General features: G+C 57.1%; 1 protein-coding gene across 10 annotated transcripts; it reads left to right on the top strand.

Annotated features, from left to right (window-relative positions):
- On the top strand, positions 1 to 27,836 carry LOC118716976 (class I histocompatibility antigen, Gogo-C*0203 alpha chain). Of its 10 annotated transcripts, none has more exons than XM_045580409.1 (8): positions 11 to 125; positions 1,896 to 2,180; positions 2,454 to 2,729; positions 3,265 to 3,540; positions 3,661 to 3,765; positions 4,149 to 4,181; positions 4,241 to 4,336; positions 4,485 to 4,693. In XM_045580409.1, the coding sequence occupies exons 1-8, from the start codon at positions 68 to 70 to the stop codon at positions 4,487 to 4,489; spliced, it is 1,134 nt and encodes a 377-aa protein (XP_045436365.1). In that variant the 5' UTR covers positions 11 to 67; the 3' UTR covers positions 4,490 to 4,693. The 10 variants fall into 10 exon arrangements, with proteins under 10 accessions (XP_045436370.1, XP_045436366.1, XP_045436368.1 ...); XM_036434509.2 differs by having other exon boundaries at positions 12 to 125; positions 4,149 to 4,185; positions 4,293 to 4,336; positions 4,485 to 4,692; XM_036434510.2 differs by having other exon boundaries at positions 12 to 125; positions 4,289 to 4,336; positions 4,485 to 4,691.

Here is a 27,836-nt window from a genome sequence, read left to right as displayed (position 1 = left end):
TCCACTTTCCGAACCCACCGCCGCCGTGCCACGGAGTCTCCCTCCGCCTCCCCCCACCCCCCGGAGAATGCGGGTCCAGAGGCCCCCAACCCTCCTCCTGCTGCTCCTGATGGAGGCCTGGGCCGGTGAGTGCGGGTGGGAGGGAGCCGCCTCTGCCAGGAGGCGCGGGGACTCGGCTGGGACCGGGCTAAGGCGCCCCTCCTGCCGCCGCCCCGCCCCGCCCCTTTCTTGCCACTCCCCCCCACCCCCACCCCATGCCTAGGACCGCACTCCCTGAGTATCCCCCCCCCCAGACCCCCACTTCCTGAGCTATTCACACCCCCCCCCAGGCCCCCACTCCCTGAGCTATTCCCCCGCAGGCCCCCACTCCCTGAGCTATTCCCCCCCCAGGCCCCCACTCCCTGAGCTATTCCCCCCCCCAGACCCCCACTCCCTGAGCTATTCGCCCCCCAGACCCCCACTCCCTGAGCTATTCACCCTCCCCAGGCCCCCACTCCCTGAGCTATTCCCCCGCAGGCCCCCACTCCCTGAGCTATTCCCCCGCAGGCCCCCACTCCCTGAGCTATTCCCCCCCCAGACCCCCACTCCCTGAGCTATTCCCCCCCCAGGCCCCCACTCCCTGAGCTATTCCCCCCCCCCAGGCCCCCACTCCCTGAGCTATTCCCCCCCCAGGCCCCACTCCCTGAGCTATTCCCCCCCAGGCCCCACTCCCTGAGCTATTCCCCCCCCAGGCCCCCCTCCCTGAGCTATTCCCCCCCCCCCCAGGCCCCACTCCCTGAGCTATTCCCCCCCCAGGCCCCACTCCCTGAGCTATTCCCCCGCAGGCCCCCACTCCCTGAGCTATTCCCCCCCCCCAGGCCCCCACCCCCTGAGCTATTCCCCCCCCCGGCCCCCACTCCCTGAGCTATTCCCCCCCCCAGACCCCCACTCCCTGAGCTATTCCCCCCCAGACCCCCACTCCCTGAGCTATTCACCCTCCCCAGGCCCACACTCCCTGAGCTATTCCCCCCCCCCCCAGGCCCCCACTCCCTGAGCTATTCACCCCCCCAGGCCCGCACTCCCTGAGCTATTCCCCCCCAGGCCCGCACTCCTTGAGCTATTCCCCCCCCCAGGTCCCCACTCCCTGAGCTATTCCCCCCCCAGGCCCCACTCCCTGAGCTATTCCCCCCCCAGGCCCCACTCCCTGAGCTATTTCCCCCCCAGGCCCCACTCCCTGAGCTATTTCCCCCCCAGGCCCCACTCCCTGAGCTATTCCCCCCCCCAGGCCCCACTCCCTGAGCTATTTCCCCCCCAGGCCCCACTCCCTGAGCTATTCCCCCCCAAGGCCCGCACTCCCTGAGCTATTACCCCCCAAGGCCCGCACTCCCTGAGCTATTCCCCCCCCAGACCCCCACTCCCTGAGCTATTCCCCCCCCAGGCCCGCACTCCTTGAGCTATTCCCCCCCAAGGCCCGCACTCCCTGAGCTATTCCCCCCCCAGGCCCCACTCCCTGAGCTATTCCCCCCCAAGGCCCGCACTCCCTGAGCTATTCCTCCCCCCAGACCCCACTCCCTGAGCTATTCCCCCCCCAGACCCCCACTCCCTGAGCTATTCTCCCCCCAGGCCCCCACTCCCTGAGCTATTCCCCCCCCAGGCCCCACTCCCTGAGCTATCCCCCCCCCAGACCCCCACTCCCTGAGCTATTCTCCCCCCAGGCCCCCACTCCCTGAGCTATTCCCCCCCCAGGCCCCACTCCCTGAGCTCTCCCCTCCCCCCAGGCCCGCACTCCTGAGCTATCCCCTCCCCCCCAGGCCCGCACTCCCTGAGCTATCCCCTCCCCCCCCCAGGCCCGCACTCCCTGAGCTATCCCCTCCCCCCCCAGGCCCGCACTCCCTGAGCTATCCCCTCCCCCCCAGGCCCGCACTCCCTGAGATATTTCTACACGGCGGTGTCCCGGCCCGGCCGCGTGGAGCCCCGCTTCATCGCCGTGGGCTACGTGGACGACACGCAGTTTGTGAGGTTTGACAGCGACTCCGCGAACCGGAGGATGGAGCCGCGGGAGCCGTGGATGCGGGAGCCGTGGGTGGAGCAGGAGGACCCGCGCTATTGGGACGTGGAGACCTGGAACATCAAGGAAACCGCACAGGCTTTCCGTGCGAACATGAGGAACCTGCGGGAATACTACAACCAGAGCTCGGACGGTGAGCCGCGGAGCCCCCCCATCCCCTCGGAGAGTCCGGGTGGAGCTCCCCCGCTGGTCCCTCCCCCTCCCGCTCCTCCCCCAGCCCCAGGGGAGGAGCCTTCCGGGAACTGTTTTGACTTCTCTTTCAGTTTACGTTTAATCCCCGCGGGGCGGGGCGGGGCGGGGGAGCGGAGCTGGGGCGAGGGGCGGGGCTGACCGCGGGGGCGGGGCGGGGCTGACCGCGGGGGCGGGGCGGGGCTGGAGGCGCGGCTGACCGCGGGGGCGGGGCCAGGGTCTCACACGTTCCAGTGGATGTACGGCTGCGAAATGGGGCCGGACAGGCGCTTCCTGCGCGGTTATGACCAGTTCGCTTACGACGGCGCCGACTACATCTACCTGAACGAGGACCTGAGCTCCTGGACCGCGGCCAGCGCGGCGGCTCAGTATTCCCGGCAAAGATACGAGGACGTGGATGAGGCGGAGGTGCAGAGGAACTACCTGGAGAGGGTGTGCATGGATTGGCTCCGCAAATACCTGGAGAAAGGGAAGGACATTCTGCTGCGCACAGGTGCCAGGGGCAAGCGCTGGGCCTGCGAAGGGGAGGTGGGGGGGAATGAGGTCAGCCTCAAAATAAGGCCCTCCTTGCGTGGAGAGACCGAAGCCCCGGTAGCAGAGTGCCCCCAGCTTTCTCTTCGGGAAAGGAGCTGGGACCACCCCTGAAATAATCGATCAGGCTCCCATGGGCCTGCGGTGGCTCTGGGACCCACAGGGACCCTCTCTCCCAGGCCTTGCTCGCTATCCCTCGCCCACTGGGTCCGAGGTCTGACTTCGGCTTTTCTGAGTCACGTGGCCTCCTCCCAGGTCAGGACCAGAAATCCCTTTTCTTCCCTCAGAGGCCCGCCTCCTGCCCTGGGCTGTATCTGTCTGATTCTAGAGCTTTCTGAAGCCTGGGAGGTCCTACCTGCTGCCTCAGTCCAGCCTGGTGTGTGGCTGTGTGCTCCTTCCCCTGCCACAGGGGTCCTGTCCAAGGATGGTCACGTGGGCACAGCTGGAATGGCCCATGATCGATGCCAAGTTCCTGAATATCCTCACCCTTCCCTCAGACCCTCCAAAGGCACACGTGAGCCACCACCCCGTCTCTGCCCATGAGGTCACCCTGAGGTGCTGGGCGCTGGGCTTCTACCCTGCGGACATCAGCCTGACCTGGCAGCGTGACGGGGAGGACCAGACCCAGGACATGGAGATGGTGGAGACCCGGCCTGCGGGGGACGGCACCTTCCAGAAGTGGGCGGCCGTGGGGGTGCCCCCTGGAGAGGAGCACAGATACACGTGCCATGTGCAGCACGAGGGGCTGCCCGAGCCCCTGACCCTGAGATGGGGTGAGGAGGGCCGTGGGCACAAAGCCTCCTCTCAGGGCAGCGGGGCTCTGGGGGACCTCAGTGGGGTGGGGCTGAGGCCTGGGGTCAGGGCCCTCACCCTCCCTTCCCTTCTCCTTCCAGAGCCGCCTCCTCAGACCTTCATCTTCATCATCCTGGGCATCGCTGGGGGCCTGGTCCTGCTGGGAGCTGTGGCTGGAGCTGTGATGTGGGGGAGGAGGCGCTCAGGTGGGCAGGGGTGGGGTCTGAGTGTCTGTCCCACTGGGGGTTCAAGCCCAGCAAGACGTGTGTCCCACTTCATCATGGGAAGCACCAGCCCCCCACTGTGCTGGCCCATGTGGGCCGTGTTTGCTCACTAACTCTCAGGCCCCTGTGAGAGTGAGGCACAGACTCATCACCTGGTGATGCTACTGATGGAGGCCAGGTCCGAGGGCGGTCCCTGCGGAGGGCAGACCAGGAGGGCAGTTGGTCCAGTCCCCACATGTACTTTCCTCAGGTTTCCTGATCCTGCCATGGTTCTGGAAACTTCTCTGGGCCCAGGACTAGGGCTTCCTTTAGGACCTCAAGGCCCTGCCTCCTCCCTGGTCTCACAGGGTGTTTGCTTCCCGCAGGTGGAAAAGGAGGGAGCTACGCGCAGGCTGCCAGTGAGTATGGAGGGGTGACCCCTGAGGCCTCTGACAATGCAGACGGGAGCCCGTGGCAGTCTCCTGTCTTGGGGGCTCTGACCACATCCTGTCTTGTTCTACCCCAGACAGTGACAGTTCCCTGGGCTCTGATGTGTCTCTCAAGGCTTCTAAAGGTGAGACCTGGTGTGGGGAGGGGGTGGGCAGCGGGGGCTCTGGGTAATGGAGTTTCTCTGGGACGTTTTGAGCATGAAGTAGACTTTGGAGAATGTCACCAGTTACAGGGACTGACTTGTATTTGTTCATGATTATTTTCTTCTACAGCCTGAGGCATGTGCCTTGTGAGGACTGAGTGATGAAAGATATGCTCAGGCCCCAACTTCCTGCCTCAAGAAGTAGATAGACCTGTGGACTGAAGGGTCCCAGGTTCCATTCTGGTCAAGGGCATGCACCTTGCTTGCGGGCACATCTCTAGAAGGAGATAGCTGATCGATGTTTCTAAGGCCTGCACTCCCTGATCTATACCCCCCCAGGCCCTCACTCCCTGATCTACCCCCCACCCCAGGCCCGCACTCCCCGAGATATTCATACACCTGCCCCCTGATCTATCCCCCCCCAGGCCCTCACATCGATCAGCTATCCCCCCCCCCCCCCCATCTATCCCCCTCACTCCCTGATCTATCCCCCCCAGGCCCGCACTCCCCAAGATATTCATATACCTGCCCCCAGGCACACACTCCCCGAGATATTCATACACCTGCCCCCCAGGCCCGCCCTTTGTGAAATATCCCCCCCTCACCCCCCGCCTCTGGGCCTGCACTCACTGAGATAATCACACACACACACCCAAGGCCCGAACTCCCTGAGATATTCTCCCCCAGGCCTACACTTCCTGAGCAATTTCTACACTGCAGTTCCCTTATCTATAAAAAAATAAAATAAAAATCAGAGGGAGGATCCAAGATGGCTGCTCGGGTAGACATCTAACCGCAGCAGCACACAACAATTTCAATGGAATACAACTAAAATGTAGAGTGGACATCGCCCAGAGCTACAGGTAGTTGACTGACAGAAAATTCTACAACAAGAAGGAAAGAGAAAACCAGAAGGAAAATCAGAGGAGCTGAAAAAAGCCTAAGGTACGGAGACATGCTGCGCGCCCGCACGCATGCGCGCGGAGAGGTCGCAGCCGGAGAGGAGGAGAGGGCTGGGGGCCTGCCTGGCGTTCCCTAGCAGGAAGGAAATAAAAGCCCCAGCCTGGGCTGAACCCCGGAACCAGCAGCGCTGAGCCCCAGTTATGGGCCAGACCCTGGGGACCCAGGCTCAGGCAGGGGAGACGGGGCTGTGAGGCGGAATCCCAGGGGAGTGGCAAAAAGCAGGGCCCCCGGAGTCGCGCACATTGCTCGCAGAGGACAGTCTGTTGACTCTGATGCTAGACTCCCCTAGCGGGAAGGAGAAAAAAGCTCCAAACTGGGAGGAACATGATGAGGAGCAGGAGCCCCTGCAGGACACTGGCCAGCCGGGTGCCAGCAAGGAGCCGGGCGACGGGGCCCCCGGGGGAGGGGGGTGCCCCTGGGCCTTCGACCTCTGAGCTCGGGCCACGGAGCCGAGGCCGGGGGCTGCTTCCTGGGCAGCGCCGACCCCGGCAACAGGCTGAAGCAGTGCAGGAGCCCGTGGAGAACAAAGGGGTGCCGCAGGCCAACCTGCTGAGCTTCCAGGACAAGGAGGAAGAAACCGAAGAAGTTTTCAATGCAAAGAAATCAAGGGAGAGCAAAAGATAGTAAAATTACTTAAGAAAGAATACAAAGAAGATCTTTAAAAATCAAAGACTAAGTCAGAACTCAATTCAGCAGCCAACATTGCAACATAAATGCGTTTAAAAAAAAAACAAAACAAAAAAAGGACAGAATGGTGGAACGGCGGCGGCCAGGCCTAGAGTGGCCAGGCACAAGGCAGTGGCAGCCAGACCCGGAGCTGTCAGACCTGGGGCAGTGGCAGCCAGGCCTGAGTCAGAGGCAGCCAGGCCCAGGATGGCCAGTCCAGGAACATTCAGGTCCGGAGTGGCCGGGCCCGGAGCAGCCAGGTCGGGAGCAGCTGGGCCCGGAGCAGCTGGTTCCTCACCTGCCTCCGCCCCAGGGCTGCCTCTCAGACATGGCTGGAAACTTTGGGGGGAACTTGAGGGTCTGCTGAATCAAGTGATGAAGGCTTAGATCTGGATGTGTTGAGTTAGTATGGTGCTGGGGTGTTGATCTGTGAGTGCCTTGTGTGGGGCCTGGATGAGGTTGTTTGATCTATTTGGAAATGTCTTTTGTGTGAAGTGTATCCTTGGGCATGTGGAGATATTATTGATTTGAGAAAATGCTAAGTAACTGATTTACTATCTGAAAAATTTAAAGTTCTGAAAGTTTAAGGTCTCTTGCCAAAAAGAGGTTTTAAAGCTAACACCTTAATTTTAATGGAGAAAGGGAATGACAAGCCCTTCCCACCCAGAACAGGTAATCCAATTCCAACCAGCAGCTATGTTTAAACAATGTGTCCATTTACACTTGAATGGCTACACCTTTTGATAGCCTAAGGGCAAGTTTACATGTAAACAAGTTTGCTCTCAATTCCCAGGGCAGAAAAAAAACAAGGTTTAAAATTATTAGATTTTAGCCAGAAACCGGTTTGGCTCAATGGATAGAGCGTCAGCTTGGGGACTGAAAGGTCCTGGGTTTGATTCCAGTCAAGGGCATGTACCTAGGTTGTGGGCATGTCCCCGGTAGGGGGTGTGCAAGAGGGGTGTGCAAGAGGCAGCTGATCAATGACTCTCTCTCATCGATGTTTCTAACTCTGTCTCTCTCCCTTCCTCTCTGTAAAAAATCAATAAAACATATTAGATTTTAAAATTTATTAGAAGTGTAAAAGTTTATTAATTAAAAACAACAACAACAAAGGAGATTGAAAAACCTGGTGAACAATAATAGCTGTTCATTGTAGTAGAGTCGGCGATATGGGAGGGGAGTGGACTGACTGTTCTCGGGGAAAGGGAGGGAGGAAGAGACTGAACATAAACTGTGCACCTATGGATGAGGACTATGGGGGGTGGGAACCTGGTGGAGGGGGGAAGAAATGAGGAACCTTTGTAATAATATGAATAAAGATAGATTTTTAAAAAATCAATAAAATAAGAAAAAAACCCTCTGCTTAGCCCTAGCCAGTTTGGCTCAGTAGTTGGAGCATCAACCTACAAACTGAAGGGTTCTGGGTTCCATTCCCGTCAAGCCCTTGGTTACATGCCTGAGTTACAGGCGCAATCCCCAGTATGGGGCATATAGGAAGCAGCCAGTCAATGATTCTCTCTCATCGATGTTTCTATCCCTCCCCCTTTTCCTTCCTCTCTGAAGTTAAAAAAAGTGTGTATACACACACACACACACACTGGAGGCCTGTTGCATGAACATTCGTGCAATAGGCCTTCCTTCCCCTGGCTGCTGGCACTGGTTTCCTCTGGCACCCAGCACCCAGGCCTTCACTCCGGCCACAACGGAGAAGCCCTGCCTCTTCAGTCTTCACTCAGGCCAGAGCCTTCAGTCTTTGCTCCATGCCTGCATATGCAAATTAGCCCACCATCTTTGTTGGGTTAATTTGCATAACCACTCCTGATTGGCTGATGGGTGTCATGGGGGTATGGTCAATTTCCATCTTTCTCTTATTAGTGTAAAGAACCTCTGCTTAGGCCCAACTGGTGTGGCTCAGTGGTTGAGCATCAACTTATGAACCAGGAGGTCAGGGTTCGATTCCTGGTCAGGGCACATGCCCATGTTACAGGCTTGGTCCTCAGTGGGGGGCCTGTAGGAGGCAGCAGATTAATGATTCTCATCATTGATTCTTCTATCTTACCTCCCTCTCCTTTCCTGTCTGAAATCTATATATAAAAGGCTAAGGTGCTAAGTGTCCTTCCCACTGTCTGTGCACTGACCACCAGGGGGCAGACGCTCAACACAGGAGCTGAAGTGACTTGGCAGATGGCTCAGGTGACGCACCAGAAACCAGAGAGGAGGGAGCCGGCTTCCTCCCCGGGCCGCTGGATTCCACCTTCGGCCATGGGTTATGTCGTTTCTGGGGCAGGTGTGCCCGAATCTGGTTACTGCACACGTGTGTTTGTGTTCCACACCCTGCATGATAGCAACTTTGCAGAGTGCCCTCTCGCACTCCGGGACCCCTCGGGTGATGTCGGAGAGCTGGTTTCAGCCTGATCCCCGCAGACCAAGCTGAGGGATTCCACCTGCCAGAGGGACCCCCTCACTCCACAGCTGCCTTTGGAGCCACGATGCTACCCCAGGTGTGGCTGGCCTAGGAGGGACCCTGGGAGTTTGGCTCCAGGGTGTGTCCCACCCATCTCTCCCAGGCTGCCCCACCAGCCACCTTCTAATTAATTTCCTTTCAATGTGCATGAATTGATGCACCGGGCCACTAGTAGCATATAAAGGAACTGATTGAGAGGCTGGCACACCTGTGCCCCCCACGCCTCCTCCCCACACTTTTCTCAGGGCGGGAAGTAGGAGAGGGGAAGGGAGGAATGGGAGATGGGATGAGATGACCCAACATGGGGACGGGTGCCACAGAGGGAGCCTGGGGACAGGGCCCCTGAGGCTGCAGCAGGAGGAAAGGAGAGCTTGCCAGCTGGGGCAAGGAGATCACGGTGAAGGGGTGGGGTGTGTGTGAAGAATCTGGGATGGGAGGGATCATGGCCAGAGGGCTGCAGTGCAGAGGCGGTGGTGGAGGAACGGGAAGAGGCTGCTGCCTGTGGCGGAGGGTCCTCAGGGCAGGGTGGGAGGGAGGGGGTGGCAGGAAGGCGAGGGCGCCAGGGGCTGTGCTGTGGCCTAAGGGGTTTAGGGCGGACAAGTCCCCCTGGGAGGTGGTGTCAGCCTGGGCCCAGGTGAAGAGCCGATGGACCTGCCAGTGTCCCCGGGGACAGGCAGGTGGAGGCGTCTCAGGGAGGCGCTGTGCCCAGGGTAGTTTAGGGCTAGAAAGTGGGAGGACAGCAAGGGAAACAACTCACACGCCCAAGCCAGGCAGGCTGGGTGCACCGTGGGGCAGTCCCCATGCAGAGGCTTAGGGTTGGCCCTCAGCACGGGAGGCCGAGTGTGGGGAGAGGCCTGCGCCAGGAAAGCCAGAGCTGACCAAGTGGCATAAGGAGGATTCTCAATACTTGGTGTAGGGAGTGAGGCCACCGGTCAAGGAGCCGATGGGTGAGAGGGGGAGGTTAGGGCCAAAGGAGCGTTGGACCGAGAAAGTAAGAACAGAGCTACTGATGCCTCATTATCCCTGTTCTGGGCATCTCCCCCAGGTTTGCAAACACTTACTTGGAAAGACATATGGACAGTACTGTGTTCACGTCAGCATTACTCCAATAGGAACACACGGAAACAACCCAGGTGTCCTAGCTAGCCTCCTTGAGAGCCACAGGGGGCTGGACAGACGCCCTGTCCTACGACGAGACCTCTGAGACCTCTAACCCAGTGTTTTTCAACCTTTTTTGGGCAAAGGCACACTTGTTTCATGAAAAAAATCACGAGGCACACCACCATTAGAAAATGTTAAAAAATTTAACTCTGTGCCTATATTGACTATATATAAAGTAATTCTCTTGAATAGGAATCAAATAAACACAAAGAAAGTATTTTATAATTACTTTATTATGAAATATTAAGTAAACAAAATAGTGAAAAATTATAAAATTCTTGTCTGCACCTACGGCACACCAGGCAACATCTCGCGGCACACTAGTGCCGGTTGAAAAACGCTGCTCTAACCGTCCTGGCCTGCTCCCCGTGGTGGCTGACAGAACCTTGTTCTGAAGAGCTGAGAAGGTGAGCTGGCCACCCAGCTAACGGATCCTCGGGCAGCGCCCTCAGGCCTGGGAGGAAGAGCTCACCGAATAGGCTCTCCTCTCGCCTAAGAAAGCCTGAGCCAGGGGAGGTGGGGAGGGAGTTGGACCACAACCTTCCTCTTTCCTCCAGGGGAGGAGCAAGAACAACACCCCAGATCTACCCACTTCCTGTGAGCACACTGCCTGGCTCATCTGGCTCCCCTTCCTGGTGCGGGGTGGGGTTGAGGCTGGGGCTGGCTGCAGGGAGGTGGGGCTATTTCTATGCACAGAGAATGGGCACACCCCTCCTACTTCCCCTCCCCCACATTTCTCACTGGGAGCAGGATGGACCTTTAGGAGCTTTAGGCGGAGTGCTGAGGAGCCAAGGTGGGCCTGAGGCACAGGAGAGAAGGGCGGTGGGAGGGAAGAGGGCAGGCTGGAATTGTTTCCTGCTAGCCCTCAGGTCAGGGTCTGGGCACCAGCAGGCCCCCTTTTGTCCTCTCATGGGCCTAGGATGGGTGTGAGCCAGGAATGCAAGGACTGAGGACCGAGGATCCTTTCTGCCCCATGGCTCAAACCCAACAGGGCGCCCAGCACGAGGCCTTCCCCTCCTCCCCCGCCACAGACGCCCCTGTGCGCGGGCGCCCACTGAGCAGGAGGCAGCCGAGGGGCAGAGGGCCCTTTCCACTTCTTTGCTAGTCAGATGAGCCGAGGCAGGTGGGGAGCAATGAGATCCTTAGGTCTTAACTCCAGTTCTGCTCCCACCAATAAGGTCCCGAGTGGTTACTGTAGGCAGCCTCCCGCTCTCCCTGGCCTGGGACCCAAGCCTGAAAAGGGAGAGGCTAAGTGCAGTGTTTTCCTTTGCACTGCTCCCTGGGTCCATCAGGAGGTGCTTGGTGACCCCTCTCCCTCAGTATCCTGTGCCTCAGGCTCTCGAAGGCCACCTGGCCAAGGCCCTCGAGTGCCTGGACCCCAGCCTCCCAAGACCAAGATGCCCCTCCCCACTCTGCCGCCACTCTCCCACTATGTGCTATATGCACAGGCATTCCACATGTACACCGATGGGCCTCCCTTCCTTGTGGGATCTGGCTAGGCCAGAGCAGGGTAGCATGGAAGTGAAATTGTTCCATAGTCAAAAGAAAGCTTTCCAGGCAAGGCACATGCCTGGGGTTTGGGCTCGATCCCCATTAGGGGGTGTGCAGGAGGCAGCCGATCAATGATTCTCTCTCATCATTGATGTTTCTGTTTCTCTCTCCCTCCCCCTTTCTGTCTGAAATCAATCTATATATATAAAAAGCCAGTAACCAGAGCGCAGTAACAACCAGTCACTATGACACCCACTGCAGCTAGTGAACAGGCTGATGAGGGGGGGCCGGCCACAGCTCCTCCCCCTTGGCCAGCCTGCCCCTTATAGGCCCCCACCACCCCAATTGGCCTGTGGCCCCTCCCCACCACCAGCTCTGCCCCGGATCAGCCCCCCACTCTGATCAGGGTCAGAGCCAACCAGCCAACCACCCATGACCCCTTCCCCAGGCCGCTTGCTGCTGATCGGCCCCCCAATCCCATTTGGGGGCGGGGCCAGCCAGTACACCCTCCCTGCCCCTCCCCATGGCTGTCCCCACCCCCAATGGACCCCCTATTGCAATGGGGGTTAGGGCCTGTGACCAATTGGACATGGCCCCTCCTCCCAGCCAGCCCTGTCTTGATTGGGCCTTGATTGGGGTGGGCTGGCCAGCCAACCTCCCACCATCTCCTCCTGACAGGCCCAACCTAATTGGTAGAACTTGTGCGCTGAGCCTCTAGTAAGAATATATTTTAAAGTAAATAATATATAAACAATTAAGAAATCTAATGAACAAAATAAACTGGTGAGTAAAATAGAATCAGAAGCGTGGAAGCATGGAACAAACTGACTAATCTCAGAGGGAAGAGGGGAGGTGGGTGGGAAGATATTAACCAAAGATCTTACTTGTGGATATAGGCAGTAGTATTACTGGATATAGGCAGAGAGTATTACAGATGTCCCCCTTTTTCCACCCAGTTTCTGCCTGGGTGGAAAAAGGGGGACATCTGTAATACGCTCAACAATAAAGATTTTTAAAGAAGTTTCACTCAGTGGATAGAGTGTTGGCCTGTGGACTTAAAGGTCCCAGGTTTGATTCCAGTCAAGGGCAAGTACCTTGGTTGTGGGCACATCCCCAGTGGGGGGTCTGAAGGAGGCAGCTCATCACTGTTTCTCTCTGTCTCTCTCCCTTCCCCTGTAAAAAGAAAAAAAAAAAAAGAAAAAAAAAAAATATATATATATATATATATATATAGTGTGTGTGTGTGTGTGTGTGTGTGTATATTTGTTTAAGTTTGTGATGGTTGTATAATGTGAATGTACTTAATACCACTGGGTGGTACACTTAAAAATGGTTAAAATGGTTTTATGTTCTATGTATTTCCCACAAGTTTTAGAAAGCATACATCTGTTTTGATGTGAGAGAGGGAGGGAGGGAGAGAAACATCAATGATGAGAGAATCGACTGCTTTTGCACGCCCACACTAGGGATGGAGCCTGCAGCTCGCGCCGGGGCCCAGACCGGGAATCCAACCCCCAGGGTCACAGGTCGGCGCTCAACCAGAGCCACGTCAGCGGGCTATTTTACCACAACTTTTTTTCTTTTTACCACAACTTTTAAAACACAAAACAGAAACAACTTCTGATGCACCCCCAAATTATTCTATGGTGAAAATGGATGTTGGGGTCCGTCAGAAGTCGGAAATTACTTAAAAACATTTTTAGACACACCATTTAATTGTGAGGCTGCGTCTGAATTCCTGTCCGACTAGACAGTGTCCAATGAGATCCCAGGGAAGGAGGAAGTCCCGCCTCTCAGGCCGCCGCTCCCAATGGGAGCCCCTCTGGTCGGCGCAGGGCGGGACGGCGCAGGCGCGGAGCTGGACTGTGACGTGCGTGGGGCGCCCCCGCCTCTCGCGCTTCTGCGCTCGCGGGCGGCTGGTCGGAAGCTCGGCCAGTGAGTGCGGGGCGCGGGAGGCCGGGGTGCGGAGCCCCCCCGCCTTCCCGGTGGTCTTTCGCCCCCAGCCCCGCTGCGAGAGGATGCTCAGCCCCACCGCCGGGGCTGACGGTGCGGGGCGCGGGCGCCGGACGGTGTAGCACCCTCCGGAGCCCCCGGTGGCCGCTCCCGGAGCCCAGCGGGAGGCCGCGCGAGGGCCTGTTTCCTCTGATGCTGGCTGCCTCCCCAGCAGGTCCCAGGCCCCCAGCCCCGCCCGTGGCCCGAGCGGAGAAAACCGATACCGAGTCACCTCCGGCGCCCCGCGCTGCTCCTGCTCCTGCTCCTGCTCGGCGCGAGGGCCGAGACCTCACCGCCGGGGGCAGCCTGCGCCGCAGCGAGCCGGGCGGGCCGTCTCATGCCCCAGTGCTGCCCGCAGAGTGGGCCCGGGCTGGGGTGGCCACTAGGTGCGTGGGGAGAGGGGCAGTCCCCTAACCCTCCAGGATTGGCATCTCAGAAGAATTTCCGATGAGGTTCTTGTTAGATTCCTGGGTCCGGCGGGGCTGCTCAGTAGTGAGCGCTGACTGCACCAGGAGTTCCGCCTCGGCGTTCAGAAGGAGGTGAGGGTGGCGGATGAGGGCACCGGCATATATATTACTGATTTCAAAGAGGGTGAGGGAGAGAGCATTAGAAACATCAGTGTTGTGTTTTTTGTTTTTTGTTTTTAATTATTGCTTTTTTACAGAGAAGAGGAGAGAGGGATAGAGAGCTAGAAACGTCGATGAGAAACATCCACCAGCTGCCTCTTGCACACCCCCTACTGGGGATGTGCCCGCAACCAATGTACATGCCCTTGACCGGAAACAACCCGGGACCTTTCAGTCCGCAGACCGTCGCTCTACCTCTGAGCCAAACCGGTTTTGGCAAAACATCAGTGTTTCTAACCAGCCCCAGATCCAACCATGACCTCCTGGCTCATGGGTCAGCTCAACCACTGAGCCACACTGGCTGGGCAGGATGTTACTTTGTCTAGCCTTCCTGGTTCCAAATCCTAGGCAGGCAGGTCCCCTTTCCCACTGGCGCCAGGCCAGGAAGCTGGGTTTGAAGGCAGCAGGGGGGGGGGGGGGCCTCAAGGAAGGACCCCGGGCTGGCAGGCGGGTGGTCCAAGTGGTGTGGGGAGAGATCCGTGGGCTGTGGTGTGCGTTGGGGGGAGAGGAGAGGGGAGTGGGCTCCTCGGGCAGCGCCGGAAAAGGAGCCGAGGGTGGGCCGGGAAGTCTCTGGGAAACCCACTGGGCTGCTCAGGCCCTGCGGCCTAGGAGAGGCCAGGAGAAGCGTGAGCTTCCAGGCCCAGGGCGAGCGGAGAAGTCCGAGCTCAGCTGCGGAGACAGGGCACTAGGCTGGAGTCTGGACTGGGCAGGTCGACGTCTTGCTGAGGTGGAGGCATTAGCAAGAGGTGATGAGACATTGTCTGAGTGAGCTACAGCAGTAGCTGTTTAAAAAGCACGTTACTAAATAAAATAAAGTAAATAAAATAAAAAGCACGTTACTGCTGACACCGCTTCAGCTCAATGGATAGAGCGTCGGCTTGGGGACCGAAGGGTCCCGGGTTTGATTCCGGTCAAGGGCATGTACCTTGGTTGCGGGCGTATCCCCAGTAGGGGATGTGCAAGAGGCAGCTGATCGATGACTCTCATGGATGTTTCTAACTATCTCTCTCCCTTCCTCTACAAAATCAATAAAAATATATTATAAAAAAAAGCACGTTACTATATTCATGGAAAGTTCCTGGGAGATGCCCTAACCGGTTTGGCTCAGTGGATAGAGCGTCTGCCGGCGGACTCAAGGGTCCCAGGGTTGGGTTGGATTCTGGTCAAGGGCATGTACCTTGGTTGCGGGCACATCTCGCAGTAGATTTCTCATCAGTGTTTCTAACTCTATCCTTCTCCCTTCCTCCCTGTAAAAATCAATAAACTATATATACCCTGTTTCCCCCAAAATAAGACAGTGTCATATTAATTTTTGCTCCCAAAGATGCACTAGGTCTTATTTTCAGGGGATGCCTTATTTTTCCATTGAAGAAGAATACAGTACGCATTTATTGTTAAATGAAAATAAAGGAAATTTATTACCTGTATACGGTACGGTAGTATGGTAGTTGTCAACACAAACCACACAAACTGTGAATCCTACAGTATCAAGAATTTACTCATTTATTCAATGACAATCATGTCATCATCTTTTGGAACATCATCATAACAATCCAATTTTTGAATTTCCTGGTGAATTTCTTGTGACTCCATTTCTTTCAGAATCAGTGGACCAAATCTCTCATGTTTAGCCTAGGAGGACCTTATTTTTTGGGGGATGCCTTATATTTCACTCAGAAGGAAATAAGTAGGTCTTATTTTCGGAGGGTGTCTTATTTTCGGGGAAACACGGTGTATATATATATATATATAAAACAAAAGTATTTTGTTTTGCCAAGCTGATAATGCTAGGAAGAAGGGGTGGGGGCCCTATCACTTCATAACATTGTTCTGAGATAGTTGATGTTACTTTTTTATTAGGGAAAAATCAGGTAAAATATCTCGTTAATTAAAAGTGAAGGGGGGGGGCTGGCTGGCGTGGCTCAGTGGTGGAGCATGGACCTATGAACTAGGCGGTCATGGTTCTATTCCTAGTCAGGGCACAGGCCCGGGTGCTGGCTAGTTCCTGGTAGCGGTCATGTAGGAGGCAGCCAATCAATGATTCTCTCTCACTGATGTTTCTATCTCTCCCTCTCCTTTCCTCTCTGAAATCAATAAAATATTGCTTTTAAATATATTTTATTGATTTTTTTACAGAGAGGAAGGGAGAGGGATAGAGGGTTAGAAACATTGATGAGAGAGAAATATCGACCAGCTGCCTCGTGCACACCCCCTACCGGGGATGTGCCCGAAACCAATGTCCATGCCCTTGATTGGAATCGAACCTGGGACCTTTCAGTCCACAGACGGACGCTCTATCCACTGAGCCAAACCAGTTTTGGCTCAATAAAATATTTTTTAAAATTTAATTCTTTAAACAAAAAAAGTGTGTGAGGGGGGCAGGGGCGTTGCTAAGGAAGGAGAGGACAGTTTATTCCAGGAGCTTGTTTGGGGAAGGAGTGGTGCGTCTAGAGGAAGACATTTCTGGAAAAGAAGCCAATGATAGCCGAAACCGGGAGTTCCTCCCCTCCCGCCAGCCAGGCATTCGGCCGCGCTTTCTCTCTGCGCAGGAGCGTCTCCCTACCTCAGCAGTTTGCGGCTCCCAGTCCAATCTGTGAGCCTCTCTCCTTCTTTCTAGTTGTAGATTTTCCACTCCGCCAGCTTCCCTGTGGTTTTGTATGAAGTCCGTTCTGATTTTAGTTGTTGTTTTTTTTTAATTGTTGTGTGAGGTGGCAGCTTAGGTGCTTACCTAGACAGCCATTTTGGTTCTTCTCCCTGTTCCTCATTCCCCCCCCCCCCCCATTGCTCCCCTTCACCAGGTTCCCACCCCACCCTCTGTCCTTTCCCCACCCCCCATTGTCCTCATCCATAGGTGCACAGGTTTTGTTCAGTCTCTTCCCGCACCCCCCACTCCCCTTTTCCCCCGAGAATCGTCAGTCCACTCCCCTTCCATACCTCTGATTCTATTATATTCACCAGTTAATATTGTTCACCAGGTTTTTTAATTCCCTTGGGTTTTAGTTTCACTTGTTGACAGCTACATATTTGTTGATCATAATTTTTATCTATATCTTCTTCCTCTTCCTAAAAGAACCCCTTTCAGCAATTCATATAATTCTGGTTTGGCTGTGATGAACTCCTTTAGCTTTTTTTTATTAGTGGAGCTCTTTATCTGGCCTTCGATTCTGAGTGATAGCTTTGCTGGGTAGAGTATTTTTGCCTGTAGGTTCTTGCTATTTATAGGTGAGATGTATTTTAAAAAATGTTTTAAAATACGTACTAGGTGCTTGGGGGGAGGAGCAGTCCCCTAATCCTCTAAGATTGACATTACTTCCTCATTTTATAGTCATTATTGTTGTTTGTCTCCCTCTTCCTCCCTCTCTCTGAAATCAATAACAAACAAAAACCTAGATTCTTGGGCCCCACCCAAACCTCCCAGGTCGGGCTCTGGAGAGGAAAGGGCCTAGGTGATACTTAGGCTCTTGGCCCCCCCCCCCCTCCAGCTGGTGTTCAGGGGAGGGTTTCCCTGCTGGGTGGAGGGGACTAACGCAGGGAGACTGAGGAATGAACTTTGAACTAGAAAGGGTGGCTCCTGAGGGAGTGCAGTCAGCCCACCCGCCTCTGAAATGGGGTGCAGCAGCGGGGGGAGGTCTGAGGCGGGAAAGGCCTAAGGTGGCTGCCTATGGAGCAGGAAGGGGCACAGTCCAGGCAGACATGGCATGCAGCAGCAGGGGAACCGAGGAGTGCAGACAGTCCGCCCCAGAGGGGTGAAGGCAGGGAGTGGGGACCTGAGCTGGAGAAGCCAGCTTTCGGGGGGCCTTTAGCTGCCAAGGAGCCGGGACGTCACCCCAAGCTCACAGGGAGCCTGGGAGGAGCAGCAGGGTGTGTGCAAGCAGCCACGCTTCCAGGTGAGTCACTGGCGCCGAGGACACTGTCGCGGTCTGGACAGGAGGAAGGAGGCCAGCTGGAAAGGCTGGCTGTGGTGGCAGGAAGGCCAGATCCGGGCGGGCGGGAGACGCAGGAGGCGCTCCCTGCTGGGCGGAGCCAGTTCTGCTACAGAAAGGCCCTGGGGTGGGTGGCGGACTGCTGTGCGCTGCAGTGGTGAGAGGGGGCCCTGGGCGGCTGCCAGACGTGGCAGGAACGTGCCCTGGGCGGGAAGGGAGCAAGCTCCCAGTAGGCACTAAAGCCAGGAGAGTCGGAGGACTCCCCACTGAGCAGCCTTAGTTTGAGGGACAGTGCCCGAGGCCTAAGCCTGGCCCTAAACAGGCTAGCTTCCCGCCACTGTGTCATACATTTGCTGAATACACCATGAGATTTGATGGTAATTTGGTCTGGGAGCCTTTAGTTCAGCCTCCTGCCCGCTGTGGCATCAGGTGCTTCTGCGTCACACAGCCGCTCTTGACTGAGCAATCTGGTGGATCTGGGGAGACAACTCCCAGGCCAAAGGGAGGGGCAGGGGGTTCCGCGGTGGGGGTTCAGGGTGCGCTTGGTTTGGAACTTGGGGCAAGGTGTCCCGCAGCTGTTTGGATGCGCCGTGCCAAGAGCAGGAATTTAGAGTAGGGGTGTCGAACTCAATCAGAGAAGGGGCCAAAATCTAAAATCCAGCCTAAATCGCGGGCCGAATGGTTTACTGAACAGTCATAAACTGTCATTGTGATGGAAACACAGCGGAGTGCAGTGATGACAGCGAGGTGCGGGCCACATTGCAAGGCCTGGCGGGACGGATTTGGCCCGCGGGCCTTGTGTTTGACACATGTGATTTAGAGCTTGGCAGTCATTGCTCTAAAACCATGGGCCTGGATGAGATCCTGAAGGGAGGCAAGAGTTCCCTTCCCGAGTTCACTCCCACCCCCTTCCCCACTCCCTTAGACCACTCCCACCCCCTCAGAAAACTCCCACCCCTCAGAGCACTCCCCCTCCCTCAGACCACTGCCTCTCCCTCAGACCACTGCCCTCTCCCTCAGAACACTCCCCTCCCCCTCAGAACACTCCCCTCCCTCAGACACTCCCCCTCCCTCAGACTACTCCCCCTCCCTCAGACACTCCCCCTCCCTCAGACACTCCCCCTCCCTCAGACTACTCCCCCTCCCTCAGACACTCCTCCTCCCTCAGACACTCCCCCTCCCTCAGACCACTCCCTCTCCCTCAGACCAATGCCCTCTCTCTCAGACACTCCCCCTCCCTCAGACACTCCCCCTCCCTCAGACCACTCCCCTCCCTCAGACCAATGCCCCCTCCCTCAGACACTCCCCTCCCTCAGACACTCCCCCCCCTCAGACACTTCCCTCCCTCAGACACTCCCCCTCCTTCAGAACACTCCCCCTCCCTCAGACACTCCCCTCCCTCAGAACACTCCCCCTCCCTCAGACACTCCACTCCCTCAGACACTCCCCCCCCCCAGAACACTCCCCCTCCCTCAGACACTCCCCCCCACAGACCACTCCCCCTCCCTCAGACACTCCCCCTCCCACAGACACTCCCCCTCCCTCAGACACTCCCCTCCCTAAGACACTCCCCCTCCTTCAGAACACTCCCCCTCCTTCAGAACACCCCCCCTCCCTCAGACACTCCCCTCCCTCAGACCACTCCCCTCCCTCAGACACTCCCCCTCCTTCAGACACCCCCCCTCCCTCAGAACACTCCCCTCCCTCAGACCACTCCCCTCCCTCAGACACTCCCCCTCCCTCAGACCACTCCCCTCCCTCAGACACTCCCCCTCCCTCAGACACTCCCCTCCCTCAGACACTCCCCCCTCAGAACACTCCCCCTCCTTCAGACACTCCCCCTCCTTCAGACACTCACCTCCCTCAGAACACTCCCCCTCCTTCAGACACTCCCCTCCCTCAGACACTCCCCTCCCTCAGAACACTCCCCCTCCTTCAGACACTCCCCTCCCTCAGACACTCCCCTCCCTCAGACACTCCCCCTCCTTCAGACACTCCCCCTCCCTCAGAACACTCCCCTCCCTCAGACACTCCCCCCCTCAGACACTCCCCCTCCTTCAGAACACTCCCCCTCCCTCAGACACTTCCCTCCCTCAGACACTCCCCCTCCTTCAGAACACTCCCCCTCCCTCAGACACTCCCCTTCCTCAGAACACTCCCCCTCCCTCAGACACTCCCCTCCCTCAGACACTCCCCCCCCTCAGAACACTCCCCCTCCTTCAGACACTCCCCGCCCTCAGACACTTCCCCCCCTCAGACACTCCCCCTCCTTCAGACACTCCCCCTCCCTCAGACTACTCCCCCTCACTCAGAACACTCCCCTCCCTCAGACACTCCCCCCCTCAGAACACTCCCCTCCCTCAGAACACTCCCCTCCCTCAGACACTTCCCCCCTCAGAACACTCCCCCTCCCTCAGACACTCCCCTCCCTCAGACACTCCCCCCCTCAGAACACTCCCCCTCCTTCAGACACTCCCCACCCTCAGACACTTCCCTCCCTCAGACACTCCCCCTCCTTCAGACACTCCCCCTCCCTCAGACTACTCCCCCTCACTCAGAACACTCCCCTCCCTCAGACACTCCCCCTCCTTCAGAACACTCCCCCTCCCTCAGACACTCCCCTCCCTCAGACCACTCCCCTCCCTCAGACACTCCCCCTCCCTCAGACACTCCCCCTCCTTCAGACACTCCCCTCCCTCAGAACACTCCCCCTCCTTCAGACACTCCCCTCCCTCAGACACTCCCCCCCCTCAGACACTCCCCCTCCTTCAGACACTCCCCCTCCCTCAGACTACTCCCCCTCCCTCAGAACACTCCCCTCCCTCAGACACTCCCCCCCTCAGAACACTCCCCCTCCCTCAGACACTCCCCTCCCTCAGACCACTCCCCTCCCTCAGACACTCCCCCTCCTTCAGAACACTTCCTCCCTCAGACCACTCCCCTCCCTCAGAACACTCCCCCTCCCTCAGACACTCCCCCTCCCTCAGACACTCCCCCTCCCTCAGACACTCCCCCTCCCTCAGACCACACCCTCTCCCTCAGTCCACGCCCCCTCAGACCACACCCTCTCAGTCCACGCCCCTTCCCTCAGACCACACCCTCTCCCTCAGTCCACGCCCCTTCCCTCAGACCACTCTTCACTGCTGCACCCCATGTGATGCCCTGAAAGCCTCACCTCAGGGGAGCCTGTGGGACCAGCCCTGAGCATTGAAACCTACCAGCGATGACCCTTTCCCACACCGTCCCCCTCAGCAGCCCATCCTCAGTGCTGAGACTCCTTTGCTCTTTCCAGTCTTGGGTAGCCCCATGGGAATTCCAGGCTGCTTAAATGACCAGCCTTTCCTGCGCTGCTGCAAGGAAGGCAAGTGGTCCCTGGTCCCCGCCCCGGACCCAGGAGCTTGGGAGAATCAGAGCCTGGCACCTTGTCGTCACCCTAAGGCCCATCACTAGTGGGAGTGGGGAAGGGAGGCCAGGCCAGGGCTCAGCGTGGTCCTCAAGACATAGGCCTGTGCACGCATTGTGCAAGGAGTATGTCTTAGGTTCACTGCCAGCCCCGAGGTGGCGCTCTAGACGCACACTTTCCACTGACAATGAGGGCTAGGCCTCATCTGGCAGACTTCGTCCCTGACTCCAGACCCTATTATGTACCCAGTGGTGCCAGGACTGGATATTGTCATTGGCTACTGGAAAGGGTGGGACATAACTATATGATTCCCACCCTTCCCCAGGCAGGAAACAGGGCTAGAGAGTCGCTGTGGTGGGGAAAAAAGTTATATTTAACTTTTCAAATCCAGCGCCTGGGAAATAACTGGCCACCTTCTAACTCAGCTGCCTCCCCCATGCCCCCACACACAGGTATAGCAACCCTGGAAACCTGGTCAGCGTCCCAAACTGAGAGTATTTCTTTTTATTTTCTTTCTTTTAAAAAAATATATTTTATTGAATTTTTACAGAGAGGAAGGGAGAGGGATAAAGAGTTAGAAACATCAATGAGAGAGAATCATCTACCAGCTGCCTCCTGCACACCCCCTACTGGGGATGTGCCCACAACCACGGTACATGCCCTTGACCGGAATCGAACCTGGGACCCTTGAGTCCACAGGCCGACACTTTATCTACTGAGCCAAACAGGTTAGGGCCTAAGCTGAGAGTATTTCTTTCTTTCTTTCTTTTTCTTTTTTTTTTTTTTTTACACAGGTTTTTTTTTTTAATTAATATATTTTATTTATTTTTTTTTACAGAGAGGAAGAGAGAGTGATAGAGAGTTAGAAACACTGATCAGCTGCCTCTTGCACACCCCCTACTGGGGATGTGCCTGCAACCAAGGTACATTCCCTTGACCGGAATCGAACCTAGTACCTTTCAGTCCACAGGCCAATACTCTATCCAGAGCCAAACCGGTTTTGGCGCTGAGAGTATTTCTAACCTGCATTTCCTTTCCATCTAGCAAACATCTGAGGGTCTAGTACTAGCTGTTCACAGTGCTATTACCAGTCATAAACATTGCAAGAGCAGCTGCCAGTTTTGGATTCTTAGTGGCAGGTTTTGCATTAGCACTGGCATGCACTCTCTCATTTTGGCCTTTCCTTGTGAAGGAGGGACCATTATTGCTGCCATCCCAGAGGAGGAGAGGCCCAGAGAGGGTCAGTTACATTTGCTACGGCAATGTAGCCACTGGTGACCTTCACATCACCCAGGGCGCTGTGCTGGGCACAGGACGGGGGCCCTGCCTTCAGGAGGGCCTGGTGTGGTGGGTCAGCTCAGTGCCATAACTGTGCCATGAGCGATGCATGCTGGGAACGCAGCAGGGCCACTGGGGCTCCGGATAGAGGGCTGCTGGGCATGTGGCAGCAGAGGTGTGCTGTGGAGAGCGAGTGCCAGCTGCAGGAGGGGCTGCCAGGCGTTTCGGACTGGCGGGAGTGGGGCTGGGGAGGCCACGCTGGCTGGCCTGGGACTAGGCAGTTCTGGGGCTTCGGCATTCCAGGCACACTCCAGGCCTTTGGTCTGGGCGTTGCTGGGGAACCAGAGCTGCTGGGGCGGCTGCAGATGAGAAGGGAGAGGAGCAGCCCTTTGTGACCAAGAGCTAAGGCTACCCTCCTGGGAACAGGGGTGGGGAAGGGGGAAGGGCTGAAGGACGGGACAGCCCCTCAAACGCCATCGCACTTCCTGTGTCCCTGTGCGTTCAGCTCTGTCGCTGACAGCCCAGCCATGGTGCTCCCTCTGTCACACATACCTGGTCAGCCCTCTCCACGTGCCGCTCAAGGTCGGACCCAGGGCTTACACCACAGGGCTCCGGAATGCAGGGAGTGGCTGGGGGCGGGGGGCGGGGGGAGCCGCTGTGCCTGGGGTCATGCAGTTTGTCTTCAGGGCTCCTCCCTGTCCTGCTAGCGCCTCAGTGCATGTGACTCTGCAAAGGCCCTGGAGGGGAACCAACACTTGGGGCCCATGACTTCCCGTCCGGCATAGTCAAGCCATTTAGTTCAGGGCTAGGCCTCCTAGTGCCCTGGATCTCAGCCACTGCACCCAGGAGGGTGGGGCTGCTTTGAGCCTGGGTCCAGGAGATGCCCTTCGACATGCTCAGAGGACCTCCTGTCGGTGCAGCAGCAGGCCGACCTTGTGAGCAGCCAGAATGGCCCAGGGAAAGGCAGGGGAGGGGGGACTGGCTGTTCTGTCTGAGTCTCCCCATTCTAAGCAACCCCTGCCTGGATCCACTGTGGGCTCCGGCTTCTGCAGAGTCCTGGAAGAAGTGGGAAAAGGGCAGGGCAGCAGGTATGCTCAGAATTGTAGAGCTGAAGGGACCTTAGGGACCATCTGGTGTCCCTCTCCGGGAGGGTGAGGCCCCGAGTGCAACGTAGAGAGCAGTGGATGGAAAAGGGGAGGAGGGAGAGGGTGTAGGTTAGTATTCCTGTTGGTGTCTAGCCTTTGGCCTGGGTGGTCTCCTTTACAACACATCCCTGTTTTCCATGAGAAGTTTTACCTCCTGAAATGTTTCTTTTTTTTTTTTAATATATATATTTTTATTGATTTTTTTATAGAGAGGAAGAGAGAGGGATAGAGAGTTAGAAACATCGATGAGAGAGAATCATCAATCAGCTGCCTCTTGCACACCCCCTACTGGGGATGTGCCCGCAACCAAGGTACATGCCCTGGACTGGAATCGAACCTGGGACCTTTCAGGCCACAGGCAGACGCTCTATCCACTGAGCCAAACTGGTTTTGGCTGAAATGTTTCTTGTAAGCACCCAGGCATGGAAACCCAAATCAAAACTGGCCTCCCAAGCTCCTCAGACTTATCTTAACCAAACTTGAGCCAGACTTTCCAGGAAGAGAAATAGCTGGCTCACTATCTGAGGTAAGAGTGTCTGGATTTGGGAAAAGAAGACTTCGTTTGCAGACTCCTGGGAGAGACCAGAGGGTCAGCTACTGTGAAGAGGATGGCTGACTGGCTGGAGCAGTGGAATATGTGTAAATTGAATAAAGGGAGATAATCAACCAAAGTGGGCAAACCTTTGTCAACCAAACTTAGTTTTAGACTGTGATAAGGAATGAAGTCATTTATTGAATATTTGTGGGGGGGAAAAAAAACACTGCAACTCCAAGAAACAGATTCAGATGGCAGCATATAATGGTTCCATCAAGACAAAGGGAAAGTCACCTTTTGTATGGAATTTTCCTGCCCACAGTGCCCATTTGGGTCCGTTTAGGTAAATGAGGTTTCCAAATTGGGCAATCTGATTGGTTGGTGTAGATGCAAATGAGGATATAATTCATGCAGTTCTGATTGGACGGGGCAGGTCCCAGGGTTCCCTGCAGTGATTGACCAGAGGGTGTAAAAGTGAGGCACAGCTCTAGCGGGTTAGACCGGCAGCCCATCCACTGAAGGGTTTCAAGTTCGATTCCAGTCAAGGGCACATACCTCAGTTGCGGCTCAATCCCTGGTCCTGGTCAGGGCACGTGCAGGAGGTGACCAATCAATGTTTCTCTCACAATCGCGATGTTTCTCTGTCTCTAACCCCACCTTTCCTCTCCTGCTAAAAATAAATGGAAAAAAATACCCTCAGGTGAGGATTAACACAAAACAGAACATAAACCTGGAGGCACAGGTGGAAGCTGCATTCAGCAGATGGTCACAGGCTCCTATTATTCATAAAATTTGCCGAAACCGGTTTGGCTCAGTGGATAGAGCTTCGGTCTGCTGAGTGAAAGGTCCCAGGTTCGATTCCGGTCAGGGGCATGTACGTTGGTTGTGGGCACATCCACGGTAGGGGGTGTGCAAGAGGCAGCTGGTCAATGTTTCTCATCGACATTTCTAGCTCTCTTATCTTTCTCTCTTCCTCTCCGTAAAAAAATCAATAAAATATATAAAAAAAAATATCTCCCAGGATAACTTCTTGGGGTTCACAAATGAGTCTTGTTGGGCCACAGCCTGAATCTGCTCTCCTCAGCCCTCCATTCTTTCCCTTTCTTCTGCCTTCACCTAACGGAACCCAGAAGGCAGACAGTGGTTTGCTGCCTGCTAGAGCAAGTCTCTGCTAGTCCCTCTCTGAGCCCCATCAGTTGTTTTTAAAAATGTATATATTTTATTGATTTTGTACAGAGAGGAAGGGAGAGAGATAGTTAGAAACATCGATGGGAGAGAAATATTTTTCAGCTGCCTCCTGCACACCTCCTACTGGGGATGTGCCTGCAACCAAGGTACATGCCCTTGACTGGAATCGAACCTGGGACCTTTCAGTTCTCGGGCCAATGCTCTATCCTAGGGGTGTCGAACTCAATCAGAGAAGGGGCCAAAATCTAAAATCCAGCCTAAATCGCGGGCCGAATGGTTTACTGAACAGTCATAAACTGTCATTGTGATGGAAATGCAGCGGAGTGCAGTGATGACAGCGTGGTGCGGGCCACATTGCAAGGCCTGGCGGGATGGATTTGGCCCGCGGGCCTTGTGTTTGACACATGTGCAGTCTATCCACTGAGCCACACCAGTTAGGACATTCAGTTGGTTTTCTCATCCAAGTAGCACCCACTTGCCCCCTCAGGGGGGCGGCTGACGGCAGCCCTGCCCGTCACGGCTCAGCTGCCCTCGCTGGTCCTTCTGCAGTGAAGTGTATGTGGCGAGTGTGCGAGCCAGCCCACACTGGTTTTAGTGGAAAATCTGAGCAGGAAGGCCCGCACCGGCAGCGCCTACCCCGCAGGCCCGGGAGGCTGGGCGGGAGCGGGCGTGTCTCAGCCCGTCCCCTGGGAGCGTTGCCGTTGCCGGAGGCCGGCTAGGGCTCCAGCCAGAACCAGGCAGCACAGGGCTGACCCCACTCAGATGTCAGGCCACAAGCCATCGGGGACCCAGGACCTAGGGACCTGCCCCCTCTGGCTCTCTCTGGCATGGCCGGCGCCCAGGCCGGAAACATACCAAACAGGAGGGGTAACCGGGGAGGTGTTTGGGGAGCGCTGGGAAGACGGGGCAGCGGGACCTCTGGCCTGGCCAGGGGTGGTGGTCTGAGGGCCTGGGTGTGGAGGGCGGGTGAGCCCAGGCCTTCCCTGCCCCTCCCCGAGGCGTCTCCGGAGACAGCTGCGCAGGCCTAGGTGCTGTGAGGGCTCTGCCTTGGGGATGGGAGATGGCTGGGGAGGGGCTCCTCCTGCTCCAAGCAGTTTCTCCACCCGCACTGGCCCTTACATCCACCCTCTGGGCAGTTGGTGGCTTCGAAGTGAGTGCAGCTCCGGGCCTCCGGAAGGAGTTGAAAAGCATGAATCGTTGTCCAGAAAGTACTTAAGATGGCACAGCAGCAGGACCTGTGCGATACCGGCTCCGAGGGCGGACAGGCTCACGCACCTCAGGGCACCGCCGAGGCGAAGACGGCGGCCAGCCAGGACGGCCCGCCGGCCCGGCCCCCCGAAGGCAGGCGCCGCGCCGGCCGCGGACCCAGCCGGCATCGCCGACGCGGCCGAGGTGCAGTGCCCGAAGGTGTCCAGGCTCCGGTGCTGCTGGCCTAGCAAGCTGAAGGGAGCCCCCTGGCTTCCTGGGGCCTCCGTTTAGGCCAAGTTTTGAGAGCAGACAGACAAACTTCATACCCGTGTCCGACGCCGCCCGAGGGCCACGCTCTGGGCCGGCAGCCAGCCCTGAGGACCCGCAGAAACACCCTGAGGGTGCGCTGGGGCCGGCGTCCTGCACCCCTCCCTGCATCTGTCCGCCAAGCCCCCCACCCAACAAAGAGCCTCCAGGGCCCGGAGGGGGTGGGGTGGATGGCAGCCTTGCCGCCTGCGCCTCCAGAGGAAGGGGCAGGATACCTGGCCCCAGCAGGGGCCTGTCTGAGGCTCAGGCTTGGAGGGGGTTTGGGGTGAGTTCCCGCAGCTCTTTTAGTCGCTCTGAGGGGTTTTCCGTGTGAGGGGACTGGGGCTGGGGGGTGGCAGGAAGCTGTCCGCAGGGGAGCCATCCAGGCCCATTCAAGGGTTGAGCACTTGTTTAGGGTTAGAGCTGCCCCCTCTGGGGACCTGGATTGTCCAGCCAAGGCCATTGTCCTGCCCCTCCCCCCGTCCCTCCCAAGCCTCTTTGAACCTGAAGTCAGATATTTTCTCTTCCCCTCCCTCTGGGCGCTCCCCACCCAGGGCCTCGGGCTGGAGGCTGGGGCTGGGGTGGGGGGGAGGGAGAAGGCCAGCTAGGTACTGGATATCCGGGTCCCACCGCGAGGGGTGTCGGATCCCTCTGTCTGGACAAAGGTTGGGGGACTCGGGCAGTCAGCCCAGAGCCTGGCCCTGGAAGGGGCAGTGGGTCAGCCCGAGTCCAGCAGCGAGGGCTGTGGAGTGGAAGCCTGGGGTGGAAGGGGGGCTTGCCTGGCAGTCTGCCCTGGAGATGGGGTTTAGCAGGCTGGGCAGAGGGCAGCAGCCGCCCGCAGCTTTGGGTAACGGAGTTGGGCCAGTAATCCGGATGAATGCCTGGTCTCCGGCCTGGGGGTGGGGGAGGGCCCAGGGTGGCCGATGAGGAATCGGGGGTAGCCAGCAGTGCTTGGTTGGTGTGCACACAGGAACGCGGGACGAGCTGGGCCCGGGGGCAGGCGGTGCCAGGGCCTTTGAAGAGGGGTCAGGCACCTGGCTCCTGGAGGTCCTGGAGATGGTGAGGGGTCCCAGGCGGCTTGGGGGTGCAGAGCCGAGGGAGGGCCGGGCAGTGGCAGGGTCGGAAGAGACCGTCCTAACGAGGGCTGTACCGA

The sequence above is a fragment of the Pipistrellus kuhlii genome, unplaced genomic scaffold (assembly GCF_014108245.1).
Source record: "Pipistrellus kuhlii isolate mPipKuh1 unplaced genomic scaffold, mPipKuh1.p scaffold_m20_p_125, whole genome shotgun sequence".
Taxonomy (NCBI): Eukaryota; Metazoa; Chordata; class Mammalia; order Chiroptera; family Vespertilionidae; genus Pipistrellus; species Pipistrellus kuhlii.
The sequence above is the reverse complement of the archived record's forward strand: the minus strand, read 5'-3'. Positions and strand labels throughout refer to the sequence as shown.

Bases quoted from the DNA above. Each gene is read 5' to 3' on its own strand.
- LOC118716976 (XM_045580409.1), top strand. From the start codon at position 68: ATGCGGGTCCAGAGGCCCCCAACCCTCCTCCTGCTGCTCCTGATGGAG. The intron at 2,730-3,264 runs GTGCCAGGGGCA...CCCTTCCCTCAG, and splicing joins GGACATTCTGCTGCGCACAG to ACCCTCCAAAGGCACACGTG. The intron at 3,541-3,660 runs GTGAGGAGGGCC...TTCTCCTTCCAG, and splicing joins GCCCCTGACCCTGAGATGGG to AGCCGCCTCCTCAGACCTTC.